The following is a 15,016-nucleotide window of genomic DNA, read 5'->3' as shown; positions in this document are numbered from 1 at the left end:
CAGCCATGGCCGAGCACCCGGCGCAGGTGGCCCTCTACGCGCTGATCGTGGCGATGGGCATCGTGGGGAACGTCGTCGTCCTCCTCCTCCTGCTGCTCGGCTCTCCCACCGAGGCGCCCGCGTCTGGGCGAGGCGCCGCACGGAACGTCGACAGCCGCCACCGTCGTCGCCGTGGCTGTGATTGCGGTGGTTGTGGTGGTGGTGGTTGTCTCCACCTCGTCTGCGGGTGTCCCGCGCTGCTGCGGTCTCGCGTCGCCCGCCTCCCTCCCTGGGGGCTGCTCATCGGGAATCTGATGGCGAGCAACGCGCTCCTGGGGGTGACGCGCAACACGCTGCTGCTCGCCGCAGACGCCGGGTTCGATCCCCAGCTGGGGCCGGGCGCCTGCCGAGTGCTCATGAGCGTGTGGACGCTGGCACGCTGCGTCAACACGTGGAGCTGCCTGGCGCCCTGCGCCTACAGGGTGAGTGGGTGGGTGGGTAGGTGAGTGGGTGGGTGAGTGAGTAGGTGGGTGAGTGGGTAGGTGAGTGGGTAGGTGAGTGGGGAGGTGAGTGTGTAGGTGAGTGGGTGGGTGAGTGGGTGGGTAGGTGAGTGGGTGGGTGAGTGGGTAGGTGAGTGGGTAGGTGAGTGGGTGGGTAGGTGAGTGGGTAGGTGAGTGTGTAGGTGAGTGGGTAGGTGAGTGGGTGGGTGAGTGAGTAGGTGGGTGAGTGGGTAGGTGAGTGGGTGGGTGAGTGGGTAGGTGAGTGGGTAGGTGAGTGAGTAGGTGAGTGGGTAGGTGAGTGGGTAAGCGAGTGGGTGGGTGAGTGGGTAGGTGAGGGGGTAGGTGAGTGGGTTGGTAGATGAGTACGTGAGTGGGTGGTCGGTGAGAAGACAAATGGATAAGTGGGTGGTCAATTAGGTGGTCAGGTGGTGAGTGGATAGGTGGGTGAGTGGATGGTCGAGTGAGTGCACAGGTGGGTGAGTGGGTGGTCGAGTGGGTGGGCAAGTGGGTGAGTGGGTGGACAGGTGGGTGAGTGGGTGGTCGAGTGAGTGGGCAGGTGGGTGAGTGGGTGGTCGAGTGGGTGGACAGGTGGGTGAGTGGGTGGTCGAGTGAGTGGGCAGGTGGGTGAGTGGGTGGTCGAGTGAGTACACAGGTGGGTGAGTGGATGGTCGAGTGGGTGGGCAGGTGGGTGAGTGGGTGGAGAGGTGGGTGAGTGGGTGGTCGAGTGAGTGGGCAGGTGGGTGAGTGGGTGGTCGAGTGGGTGGACAGGCGGGTGAGTGGGTAGCCATCCGTTAATCGGTTTGCTTTTACTATGCCCATCTCCCCCACTGCGCCCTCTCTCCCTGCCCAGATGTTCAAGATGATTCGCCTCGGGCGCCGCGTCTCCCAGGGCCCACGCCTCAACTCCATGGGCGTCCGCGGCGCCGGCGGCGACCCGGAGCGCTGCGCCGTCAAAGCCTCCCTGGCTCTCGTCTGGGGCCTCAACGCGGCCTACGCGGTGCCGGGCCTCTTCTTCACCACGGCCAAGAGGCTGAGCACGGCGCAGGGTGGCAACCTCATGCTCATCAGCAGCACCACGCGGCCGCTCCTCGGCTGCGTCTGGGACTTCGGGCCGGGCGGCCAAGGGGCCGGCTTCGTGTTCGTCATGGCCTCCCTGGTGGTCCACGAGGTGGTGCCCATCGTGCTCATGGTGGTCACCAACGCCGCCAGCCTCATGGCGCTCAGGCGCTTCGCGGCGGAACGGAAGCAGGGGCAGCAGCAGGGGCAGCAGGAGCAGGGGCAGCAGCAGGGGCAGCAGCCCGGAGGCGGGGCCGCCGTGGGCCCTCTGGCTCGAGGTGCGGCGGGGTTGGCTCCGGGGCAGGGGCAGCGCCCAGACTCGAGGGCGACGGCCCCGTGGGGCCGCGAGACGCCCGAGGAGGATGGTTCGTGCCGAGTCTACGACGGAGTCCACGACGGCGTCCACGACGGCGTCCACGACGGCGTCTACGACGGAGTCTACGACGGAGTCTACGATGGCTCGGACTCTGGGGCTGCCCATGACCCCGCGGGGGGCGTCCGCGAGCCGGGCTCGGAAGTCATCGGCGAGCCGCCGGCTTCAGATGTTGGTGGCAGTGTACGCGTTGAGACAACACAGCAGCAACCACCACCACCACGATCACCACCACTACCACCACCACCACGATCATCAACAGTTTAACCACCACTACCACCACGATCACTACCACCACGATCACTGACACCACCACCACGATCACCAACACTTTAACCACCACTACCACCACCACCACGATCACTACCACCACCACGACGACCACCACGAACACCAACAGTTTAACCACCACTACCACCACGATCGCCACCACCACGACCACCAACACCGTGACCACCACGACCACCACCATCATCACGACCACCACCACGATCACCACCACCACGACTACCACCACAATCACCAACACTTTGACCACCACTACCACCAAGATCGCCACCACCACGACCACCATCATCACTACCACCACCACCACCACCACGACCACCACCACGATCACCGCCACCACCACCACCGCCTCCTCGCCCAACCCGACCGTTCATCATCATCAACAACATCATCAACATCATCAACGACGACGACGGCGACGACGTAGATCAGTGACCGAGGCGCAGTGACCGACTGGGACGAGGAATCGGCGCAGGAATTCTGTAAACACAGCGGGCACGAATTCGGGCTATGGGCAATTATGATACTAATACTACTACTAATAATACTACTAATAATACTACTAATACTAATAATTATACTACGAATACTAATAATACTAATAATAATACTACTAATACTTCTACTAATAATACTACTGTAGGACTCGTACAAGGGTTGTCTTTCTCTCCTCTTTATTTTCCTCTTAGAGTCCACCTTCGCCGCGCCACCGCTCCACGTCTCGGCGCGGCCTCGCTCCGCTCCGCGTCTCTCTACTGCACCACCGCTCCGCGTCTCAGCGCGGCCTCGCTCCGCTCCGCGTCTCTCTGCTGCGCCACCGCTCCGCGTCTCAGCGCGGCCTTGCTCCGCTCCGCGTCTCTCTCTGCTGCGCCACCGCTCCGCGTCTCGGCGCGGCCTCGCTCCGCTCCGCATCTCTCTGCTGCACCACCGCTCTGCGTCTCAGCGCGGCCTCGCTCCGCTCCGCGTCTCTCTCTGCTGCGCCACCGCTCCGCGTCTCAGCGCGGCCTTGCTCCGCTCCGCGTCTCTCTCTGCTGCGCCACCGCTCCGCGTCTCGGCGCGGCCTCGCTCCGCTCCGCGTCTCTCTGCTGCACCACCGCTCCGCGTCTCAGCGCGGCCTTGCTCCGCTCCGCGTCTCTCTCTGCTGCGCCACCGCTCCACGTCTCGGCGCGGCCTCGCTCCGCTCCGCGTCTCTCTGCTGCGCCACCGCTCCGCGTCTCAGCGCGGCCTCGCTCCGCTCCGCGTCTCTCTCTGCTGCGCCACCGCTCCGCGTCTCAGCGCGGCCTCGCTCCGCTCCGCGTCTCTCTGCTGCGCCACCGCTCCGCGTCTCGGCGCGGCCTCGCTCCGCTCCGCGTCTCTCTCTGCTGCGCCACCGCTCCGCGTCTCTCCGTGCCCTCACTCCGCGTCGCTCCGCGTCTCTCTACCTCACTATCGCTACGCTTGTCGTCTCTATGGTTTCTCCTACTCTGCATCCTTCCGATGCATGGCTACCCTGGTTGTTCACTGCGTTCTCGCTACCACTGTCTCTCCGTGCTTTACTCTACTGACACTGTCTCTCTACGCTTTACTCTACTCACACTGTCTTTCCATGCTTACTCTACTATCACTTGCTCTGCGACTCCCCGGGCACCGTTGCTGCAGCTCCATCCACGACGCCGACTCGTACAGGACTCCCTTCTCTCCGTTGCGCTCTGGCTTATATCCCCACACCAATTAATCTCCCTAATTATCTCTACCCCCGCTTATCGCTCGCCCCCTGCCCCCCCGTGTCACGTGGCCTTGTTTTCGCCGCCAGAGCGACGCCAGCTAATGCCCAATTACCTTCCTAGCCAATCACTGGCCTGTGTCCTCCCGGCTGCCCTGACACCTGTTTCAACCCTTAACGACCCACGTCGCCTAAAGCCACAACAACAACCATTACCTCACATCACCCCAATGTACTGTGCTTGCTCGCATAGCAACAGAGGTGGGGGATGCGTGGCGCGCTATACTCAAGCCCTACACTACTAATACTACTAATAATGCTACTAATAATACTACTAATACTACTAATAAGACTACTAATACTACTAATACTAATAATACTACTACTAATACTAATAATACTACTTATACTAATAATACTACTAATACTACTAATAATACTACTACTAATACTAGTAATACTATTAATAATACTAATACTACTACTATTAATACTAATAATACTAATACTACTAATAATACTCCCACTAATAATACTACTAATAATACTAATACTACTACTAATAATACTACTAATACTAGTAATAATACTACTAATAATACTAGTAATAATACTACTAATACTAATAATACTACTGTAATAAAAGGACTCGAACACTTCTTTCTGTCTTCGTGTCTTTATTCAGGTTCACGTCTTTACCCACACGGCACTCTGTTATAACTCCTGTATTTGTAGCCCCCGGCTATTCACTGCTATTATAGCTTCCTCACCCCTCTGACTCTCTGCTTCATCTACTGTAACCTCCTCCCTGCAGACTCGCTGCTACCCCTATGTGCAGAGTCCCGCTGCTACCCCTATGTGCAGACCCTCTGGCTGTCACTGTATGCAGACCCGCTGCCCACCCTCTCTGTGCAGCCCCGCTGCTGACTGCAGCCTCCTCGCTGCTTCGGGTCGGTCACCGCTGGCCAACGGTGCCGATCCTCGCTCCCCCCGTGTTCGTGGCGATCTCGCCACACCCCGCTTCGCCCTTCGTGGCCTTCCTCTGTTCCTGGTTCCCCGTCACTCCCCCTGCTCTTCCGGTTCCCCTCCTTCTATACTCAACCCCTCTCCCCCCACGTGACCTAACTCCTCCCCCCCTGACGGCACCTCAGAAGGGCCGTTTACAACCGCATTACATCACCCTCCCCCCTAAAGAAAATCCAGCCGACCTCGGCTGAATTGCAACCTGAAAAGCAATGCGGGTGTAAAGGGCCAACACGCAAAAAGACACGAAGCATTGAAGAACATTATAACAATAACACAACACAACACAATCTAACGAAACGTGAGGGATTTCGAGCGAGTACGGGTAGCCGGGCCGTCCCGGACGGTCGGCGGCCCACCCGCCGAGCGGGAACGTGGAAGGGTTTTAGGGGCGACGGGCGCAAGTTCTTCCGTCGCCATTGGAGGCCCGCCACTGTCCCGCTCGCGTCCAGAAACATCCCGTACTCGCGTCCGCGGAGGGATAGGAAGAGCTGCAGGTCCCGTGGGTTCTGCGGCTCCGGTCGGCGTCCCACAAGCGGAAGGTCCTCCTCCCTGCGCTGTCACGGCCGGCTTGTCTGTGAAGGGTCCGACAGGCGCTCTCGCAAGGTCAGCAGACACAGGCAAGGGCGAGTCGGCAGCAACAGACCCCGGCAAGGCAACTTGGGGAGATGACGCATCCGGCCGTGGGGCAATGTATGGCTTCAACCGGGACGTGTGCACGAACCAACGCCGTGCACCAACCTGAACACGCGCCGACTGTGGGTTGGGAACCTCAATGAGGCGGACCGGACCCTGCCAAGGTCGATGTAATTTAGGAGATGTACCTGGCCGCACCTGTGGGCAATGAAGCCAGGCCAGGTCCCCCTTTTTCCAGGGACACTCCCCCTTTGAACGTCGGGCACACCGCTCATTCCTGGCCTGAGCCTTGGCAGTAGCCATGCGGGCATTTTCCCTCGCCTCAGCGACACGCCGAACGTTGTCCTTAATATACTCAGGAAGAGGCTTAACAGGCCCCCTCGCACCGGTTCCCAACTGGTCATGAATCGGCGGCACGTTCTCACGGCCGTACATAAGGAAAAACGGCGAGTATCCAGTAGCCGCGTGCGGCGTCATGCGATACGCCGAAAGCACCCCAGGGATATGCAAATCCCAATCAGATTGGTTTTCCCCGACTGTATGGCACAGCATGGCGGACAGAGTCCGATTCAAACCGTTCCACCATACCATCCGTTTGCGGGTGGTAGGGGGACGTCCGTATCTTTTTAGTTCCAAGAGCCGCACACACCTCCCCCAACAATTTAGACGAAAAGTTACGTCCCTGATCCGTAAGGAGCCTCTCCGGAGCCCCTTTGTCCATTACATACCCAAATAGAAAGGCGTCCGTGATAGACGCCGCTGACTGGTCAGGCAAGGGCCAGGCCATCGGCCAGCGAGAGAGGTACTCCACCCCCACCAGTAAATACTTATTCCCTTTAGCTGATGGCGGAAAGGGTCCCAAAATATCTAACGCCACCAACTCATTAACCCGAGATACTTTAATCGATTGTATCGGCGGAACATATGGATGTTTAGGCGGCTTACGGCGGGCACAATCGGGACACGCGCGAACGTGACCGACGACATCCGTCGTCATGCCGTGCCAATAATAGTCTCGTTGCAGCGTCAATAGGGTTTTCTGCACCCCCAGGTGTAAAAGTGTGTCACAGTGCAAGGATCTAATCAGCTCATAGCGCAATGACGCAGGCACAACGAGACGCCAGTGTTCCTGTATCCCTTCCCTCCACATCAGTAACCCATCTCAGAGAGCAGTTTCCGAATTACCACCCGCACCGACTTCCTTACCCGCCTTCTCCGTTCGTTTCCGTAACGACACCAAAGAATCGTCCAACATTTGCTCCCGAATCCACACAGACCTTGGAAGACGCAAAATCCCGTCAGCCGGTCCCCCTTCAACCGGTCCCGGTGTAAGCGGAGGTTCGAGAACATCCACTGCCCGCGCGACAGGTTGAGGGGGGGGCTGAGCCGGTCCACACCTATGCGTCCCCGACGCACACGCACAAGGGGATTGTTGCGGCAACCTGGACAGTGCGTCCGCGTTAGCGTGACGCACACCCTTCCGATGGTGAATTTGGAAGGAGAATTCTTGCAACGTGTCCAGCCATCTCGCCAATTGTCCGGATGGCTGGTCCATCTTAAGAGCGTACTGCAAGGCCGCATGGTCCGTTCGGACAATAAACGACCGACCGTACAGATACGGTCGAAATTGGCGGAGAAAATACACAATAGCCAAAAGTTCCCTGCGAGTGACGCAGTAACGAGTTTCCGCGGGAGACAAAACCCGACTCCCGTACGCCACCACACGCTCAACACCACCTTTTGACTGGGACAACACCGCCCCAATCCCGGTGTCACTCGCATCAGTATCCAGAATGAAGGGATGTTCAAAATCCGGATAATCCAACGTCGGCGCAGTAGCCAGTAGGTCGCGCAGGCTCCGAAACGCCGCCTCCTCCGGCGGTCCCCACACAAATTTGTGCCCCTTCCCAGTAAGGAGATGCAAAGGCCTGGCGATAGTAGCGAAATTCGGAACAAACCTCCGGTAATATGAGGCGAACCCCAAAAACCGACGCACATCACCCACCGTGGCGGGGGTTGCCCAATCCCGGACACACGCAGTTTTCTCTGGATCCGTGGCCACCCCGTCCGCACTAACAATATGTCCCAAGTATCGAACGGAACGTTGCAGTAGATGACATTTCTTAGGCTTGAATTTCAAATTAGCAGAACGCATTCTGGCAAAAACGGCCTCCAACCGCAATAAATGCTCATCAAATGTGCGGCTGAAGACAATAATATCATCTAAATAAATGAGACATGTCTCCCACTGCAACCCCGTCAATACCAACTCCATCAATCTCTGAAAGGTGGCAGGGGCTGCATTCAACCCCATCGGCAGACAGTTAAATTGGAACAACCCCTGCGGCGTACGGAACGCTGTCTTTTCCCGCGAGGGCTCGTCAAGGGGAAGCTGCCAGAAGCCCGAAGAGAGATCTAGCGTTGAAAAAAACTTAGCCCCTGACAAGGCGTCGAGAGAATCGTCCATACGCGGCAGGGGATACGCATCTGCCACCGACACTTTATTTAACTTCCGAAAATCCACACAAAATCGTAATTTACCATCTTTCTTTTTAACCAACACGACAGGCGCACCCCACGGGCTATTAGACGGAGATATAATATCCGCTTTCAACATGTCTTCCACTGCCCCTCGAACGTGCTCACGCTCAGCCGGACTCATCCGACGCGAGTTCAAGCGGATAGGGGCCGCGTCCCCCGTTTCGATGTGATGAGAGAGCAGCGAGGTGCGTCCCAAGTCCAAATCGTCCGAGCTAAACACATCGGAATAGCTCGCTAATAATTTATGAATCGCACAACGCTGCTCAGCGGAAAGGGCCGAATTTTCCGCACATAATTCGGCGATCCAACGATCGTCCACCCCTCCGTCGTGTGAAACACCACCCACCAGCCCCCCGTCCGGAATGTCACTCTGAGCCGTAAACGCCGTAGTGGCGTGTGCCACAACGGTACCAGCCGGCACACACACGCTTTCAGAAGTCGCATTTAACACCTGCAAAAACGGGCGCTGATCCGGACGGACAATGGTTTGCGCCCCAACCAGTGCCAATCCGCCCGTAATAGCGGCGGACGGCGACAGCAAAATTCCACAAGCACTCTGCCGACCCGGAACCGGCTTCCGGTATCGTAGGGGAATGAGCATCTGCGAGCCAGGTGGAATATCAACTGAAACTTCCGATAACGCCTGCACCTGGGCAACCGGAGCCGGTCGCCCCCAGGTGGACTGTAAAAACGCCAATTTGCGGCCCCCTGGCAGTTCAATGCAATTTTCATTGATTCTAATTAAAATGGGCATCTTAGCCAAAAAATCCGTGCCCAACAAGCAAGGAACCGCCAGGGACCTCGAAATTAACACAACGCCCGAGGCCGAGACCCCCCCGATAGAAATATTATCGTCCACCTGTCCCACGATGCCCATACTACCCCCGTTCGCAGCGATGCAGGAAGCGTAAGCCGGCCTCACGGCCCCCGGTGGGATGTTCAAAAGATGGAATATGACATCCGAAATAATGGTCGCGGACGCCCCGGAATCCACCAAAATACGCACGTCCACCCCTTGGATCGACCCCGGTACAGTGGACGAACCTGTAGCGGCCGCGACAACCCGCCGAGCCAACTTACGCCACTGCGTTATCGAGCGACAAGGCGCAGATACTGGCCTCCCATATTTTAGAACATCCGCGTCGCACAACAACGGCGATGAGTGAGGTGTCAGGCCTTGCCGGGTGTCTGGTGCGCACCGACTTGCCTGTGCCGGAGAGTCTTTCTTTGGGATGTCCGCGATCGAGGCCTCCTGCTGGGGCGGCCCCGGAACCCGGGCCCAGCAGTCCCTGGCATAGTGGCCCCGACGGCCGCAGCGGAAACAGTCGACGTCGGGTCGGCGCGCAGCAGGCACCCCGTCCCGACGTGGCCGCGCCGGCGGCGGAGCCCGCGGCCCCGGCTCGCTTCGAGCCGGCCACGGAGTGGAGGCGGCCGAGAGCTCCTTTGGGCCGGTCGCATCCGGCACGTACACGGCCTTTGTAGGGTCCCACCCTACGGCCCCCCCATCGACGACAGGACCGCCCGTCCACGCCGTGACTTGTTTCCAGCGGCGGAGATTGAACTGGGCGTCCAAACACTTAGCCGCGGTCCGGGACGTGAGTTTCTCGTGACCGCAAGCCGGCATAGGAATGCCCAGATCCCGGGATAACTCCAACATCTTCCCCAAGATGAGAGGTTCCAGCAGGTCAGGCTCCGTCTCCGGGTAAGCGGCCATCGCGAGTTCCAGCACGGCGCCCCTGTACGCTACAGGCGACTCCTCCGGTGCGCGTTGCCGCTGCACGAAGCGGCGATGGGCGTCATCCGGTGGCTCGTACGCGTCCGCCATTTCGTCGAACACTCCACGCAATGTTTTCTTCTTCGCAGCTTTTATAGAGCGAAAAAAACGAACAGACTCATCGTCAAGGAGAGTCGGAAGCACCTCCAGCGCCTCGGCGTCCGTCCACCTTGCCGTTCGTACCGCCGCCAAAAATCGACAAGCGAACGCACTCCAATCGCCCCCGATGGAGAACTCCTTAACAGTTGTAAGGTGACGACTGCGGCTCCTTGGCCTGCTTCCGTCCGTCACCGACTCTTCCGGCGGCAAGTTCAGCAAGGCGTCGCAACGCGGTGTCGCCAAGATGGCGGACGATCTTCGTGGCGGCCCCAAGATGGCGGCTTCCCGCCTTCCGTGGTGCGCCACGCCCAAGATGGCGTCTTCACGCCGCGTGGTCGATGGCGGCGCCATCGAAGACGACCCGGGCTCCTGCCGATCACCACCATCACCTTCCAACGCCGCCCTTGGCGTGACAAGGTCACACAACTCCGTGATGACGGTTTTTAGGGTCGCCAGTTGCTCCGCCATCCGGGTCCATCTTAAATCTTCGTCCTTCAACGCAGATGGGTCGGGCGCAGCGGCAACCTCCTCCACACCCGGGCCCTCACGGATCTCTCCCTCCGCCGAAGTGAAGCCGACCTCAGGAGGAAGATCGTCGTCGTCCGATGATGAAGCCGACGCCGGAGATGGGATATTCTTCTTCCTCAGTTGTTTCGCCATGCCGTTTCACTTCTGACACCAGTGTAATAAAAAGACTCGAACACTTCTTTCTGTCTTCGTGTCTTTATTCAGGTTCACGTCTTTACCCACACGGCACTCTGTTATAACTCCTGTATTTGTAGCCCCCGGCTATTCACTGCTATTATAGCTTCCTCACCCCTCTGACTCTCTGCTTCATCTACTGTAACCTCCTCCCTGCAGACTCGCTGCTACCCCTATGTGCAGACTCCCGCTGCTACCCCTATGTGCAGACCCTCTGGCTGTCACTGTATGCAGACCCGCTGCCCACCCTCTCTGTGCAGCCCCGCTGCTGACTGCAGCCTCCTCGCTGCTTCGGGTCGGTCACCGCTGGCCAACGGTGCCGATCCTCGCTCCCCCCGTGTTCGTGGCGATCTCGCCACACCCCGCTTCGCCCTTCGTGGCCTTCCTCTGTTCCTGGTTCCCCGTCACTCCCCCTGCTCTTCCGGTTCCCCTCCTTCTATACTCAACCCCTCTCCCCCCACGTGACCTAACTCCTCCCCCCCTGACGGCACCTCAGAAGGGCCGTTTACAACCGCATTACACTACTACTAATAATACTACTACTAATACTAATAATATTACTAATACTACTAATACTAATAATACTACTACTAATAATAGTAATAATACTACTAATACTAATAATAATACTACTAATAATACCAATAATACTACTAATACTACTAATAATACTCACACTAATAATACTAATACAACTAATACTAATAATACTAATACACGTGTCAAGGGGCTGCTGTGCGATGTCAAGCTGTGCACTGCGAGGAGCGACACTTGCCATGTTGCTGCTGAACGTGGGGACTTGATGCCACCCGAGAGCGCGAACACGCATCGAGGCGTCGTTCACATTCGTTCACATCCGAGGACATCAAACTTTGTGATGAAACCGATTGATTTTTTGGAATACCCCCCCCCCCCCCACAGACCGGAGGCCCCCGGGCCCTCGCCACGGACCGCCCCACGGGGCCATCGCCCTGCGGCCAGCCGGGGCCTGCCGAGGCGGCACGAGGCCACGCGGCCAGCGGGACCCACGGCGGCGACGATGACCCCGCGGGGGCTTCCACCGCCGGCGCCGCCGGGCGGGTGCCGCACGCCGGCAGCGTCGTCACCAGCGGCGTCGTCAGCGGTGGCTTCACCAGCGGCGTCGTGGTCTCGGCCACCCCCGGGCTGGCTGCGGAGGTTCGCGCCACGAGGCTGGTGCTGGCGCTCGTCGGCTCCTTCGTGGCCTCGTGGGGCTCGCACATCCTCGCCGTGAACTTCTACAACTTCGGCGGGCAGCGCGAGGGGCCCCTCGCGGGCGCGCTGCTGGCCGTGGCGCGCTTCTCCGCCTCCACGTTCCTCGCCGTGTGCCCCCTCATCCTGGCGCTGGGACACGCGCCCCTGCGGAGGCGTCTCAGCTGCTGCGGCGTCGCCTCGCCGAGACGGCGCCGCGCGGGGGCCGGTGGCGTGCGGGTCGTCGTGTAGCCGTGGGGGGGGGGGGGCTGTGCGCTCCGTCCCACCCACCCCAGCCTATCCCCCCCCACCCCAGCCTATCCCCCCACCCCAGCCTATCCCCCCCCACCCCAGCCTATCCCCCCCCACCCCAGCCTATCCCCCCCCACCCCAGCCTATCCCCCCCCACCCCAGCCTATCCCCCCCACCCCAGCCTATCCCCCCCACCCCAGCCTATCCCCCCCCACCCCAGCCTATCCCCCCCCACCCCAGCCTATCCCCCCCCCACCCCAGCCTATCCCCCCCCACCCCAGCCTATCCCCCCCACCCCAGCCTATCCCCCCCAGCCCAGCCTATCCCCCCCACCCCAGCCTATCCCCCCCAGCCCAGCCTATCCCCCCACCCCAGCCTATCCCCCCACCCCAGCCTATCCCCCCCACCCCAGCCTATCCCCCCCCCCACCCCAGCCTACCCCCCCCCACCCCAACCTACCCCCCCCCACCCCAGCCTACCCCCCCCCCCACCCCAGCCTACCCCCCCCCCACCCCAGCCTACCCCCCCCCCCACCCCAGCCTACCCCCCCCCCCCACCCCAGCCTACCCCCCCCCCCCACCCCAGCCTACCCCCCCCCCACCCCAGCCTACCCCCCCCCCACCCCAGCCTACCCCCCCCCCACCCCAGCCTACCCCCCCCCACCCCAGCCTACCCCCCCCCCACCCCAGCCTACCCCCCCCCCCCACCCCAGCCTACCCCCCCCCCCACCCCAGCCTACCCCCCCCCACCCCAGCCTACCCCCCCCACCCCAGCCTACCCCCCCCATCATCATCATCATCACCACCACCACCATCCCCATCATCATCATCACCACCACCCCCATCATCATCACCATCACCACCACCACCACCCCCATCATCATCATCACCACCAGCACCACCCTCTCATCATCCTCATCACCACCACCACCACCCCCATCATCATCATAACCACCACCACCACCCCCATCATCATCATCATCACCACCACCACCACCCCCATCATCATCACCACCAGCACCACCCTCTCATCATCCTCATCACCACCACCACCCCCATCATCATCATCACCACCACCACCACCACCCCCATCATCATCATCACCACCACCCCCATCATCATCATCACCACCAGCACCACCCTCTCATCATCATCATCACCACCACCACCACCCCCATCATCATCATCATAACCACCACCACCACCCCCATCATCATCATCATCACCACCAGCACCACCCTCTCATCATCCTCATCACCACCACCACCCCCATCATCATCATCACCACCACCCCCATCACCACCACCCCCATCATCATCATCACCCCACCTTCTCTTTATCCAAGATCATCACCTCATTCCCTCCTCTCTCCCTGCTGCCCATCTGGAGCCGTGCCGCCCTCCTCCTCTTTGTCCGTCTTGGGGACTTCCCGCTGCTGCTGCTGCTGTGTGTGTAGTTTGCGTGTCTCTCTCCCTGTAGAGATGTTAACTGCCTCGCCTGGTCTACAGGAGGTCGTGGGTTCGATCCCGACCCTGATGACGCCTGCTGCTGCTGTATATTTGGAGATTGCGTGTCTCTCTCTCTCTCTCCCTGTAGAGATGTTAACTGCCTCGCCTGGTCTACAGGAGGTCGTGGCTTCAATCCCGACCCTGACGCCTGCTGCTGCTGCTGTGTATGTGGAGTTTGCGGTGTCTCTCTCTCTCTCCGTGGTCGCGTGGGATTTGTCTCGGGGTTTTCCCCTCCACATTTGGAATCGACATCACCACGCGTCTCGAGTATGTGGCTGCTACTCTACATGTCCACGTGGTGCTCACGATGAGCCATCATTTGCGATCGCCAGGGTCGCTTCTGAGAAAGAGCTGCTGCCTCGCAGCTCAGCGGGGGGGCCTCACCTGGTGGCACGAGAACAACAAAGCGATTCATCTTCTTGGTTCTCTCGGTAAAGTCACGTAGAAGGGAAATAATAAAAATAAAACATAATAAAATACAATTCTCACGACGTTTCGGCCACAACGCAAGCAGCCGTCCTCAGGTGAAGAACAGGGCTGTCGGAAAGACAGCGTCTTCACCTGCGGACAGCCTTGTTCTTCACCTGAGGACGGCTGCTTGCGTTGTGGCCGAAACGTCGTGAGAATTGTATTTTATTATGTTTTATTTTTATTATTTTATTATTTCCCTTCTACGTGACTTTACCGAAAGAACCAAGAAGATGAATCCCTGCAGTCACGAAAGCTTTAAATCGAAACCAAAGCGTTTGTTTGTGAGTTGAGAGCGTGTCCCTCGCCTCGCCAGCAGATGGCGGTGTACGACAACAAACGGCAAAGTGCGGCACGTACGTTGAACTTCTTTCGCACCGCACTTAGCCAACCGTGCCAATCAGGAGGTGCGGGAGAAGTACGACGATTCAGCAGCGGTGGCAGCGGTGGCAGCAAGTGGAGCCCGAGACTTCGGTGCAGGAGACGCGGTGAGACGAGACGGACAGAGAGAGGGAGGGAGGTTCAGCTCGAATCTAAAACTTAACTTGATCTGAAGCTTTCGTGACTGCAGGAATCCAAACTCTTTGGTTCTTTCGGTAAAATCACGTGGGTATAAAATAAAAGAAATCACGACGTTTCCGGCCACGCTTTCCCACCTGACAATGGACGCTTGTGCTGCGCCCGAAACGTCGTGATTTGTTTTATTTTATACCTACGTGACTTTACCGAAAGAACCAAAGAGTATAGAAAACTAAACTATTTTTTACTTTTTATTTTACCAGGCCAGCCCCCACGGAAGCGAGCTGGCCATCACAGACGAGGTAGCCCAGACGAGGTGGCGGCTTGTCGTCGTTCATCACGTGGAGGTTTATCCCAGCAGCCAAATACTCAAATCGCCGTGGTCATG

General features: G+C 59.0%; 1 protein-coding gene across 1 annotated transcript; it reads left to right on the top strand.

The window, feature by feature from the left end:
- Positions 1-5: 5 nt before the first annotated feature.
- LOC133356457 (uncharacterized) lies at positions 6-12,134 on the top strand. Its single transcript, XM_061573990.1, has 4 exons — positions 6-461; positions 1,330-1,713; positions 1,756-2,091; positions 11,595-12,134. Exons 1-4 carry the CDS (start codon positions 6-8, stop codon positions 12,132-12,134), a joined length of 1,716 nt encoding a protein of 571 aa, XP_061429974.1.
- The last annotated feature ends 2,882 nt before the right edge of the window (positions 12,135-15,016 follow it).

The sequence above is a fragment of the Lethenteron reissneri genome, chromosome 54 (genome assembly GCF_015708825.2).
Source record: "Lethenteron reissneri isolate LAM-NWPU_2019-01 chromosome 54, ASM1570882v1, whole genome shotgun sequence".
NCBI classification, from domain to species: domain Eukaryota; kingdom Metazoa; phylum Chordata; class Hyperoartia; order Petromyzontiformes; family Petromyzontidae; genus Lethenteron; species Lethenteron reissneri.
Note: the sequence above shows the minus strand (reverse complement) of the source record. Positions and strands in the feature narration are given on the sequence as shown.

Bases quoted from the DNA above. Each gene is read 5' to 3' on its own strand.
- LOC133356457 (XM_061573990.1), top strand. From the start codon at position 6: ATGGCCGAGCACCCGGCGCAGGTGGCCCTCTACGCGCTGATCGTGGCG. The intron at 462-1,329 runs GTGAGTGGGTGG...CTCCCTGCCCAG, and splicing joins TGGCGCCCTGCGCCTACAGG to ATGTTCAAGATGATTCGCCT. The intron at 1,714-1,755 runs GCGGAACGGAAG...CAGCAGGAGCAG, and splicing joins TGGCGCTCAGGCGCTTCGCG to GGGCAGCAGCAGGGGCAGCA.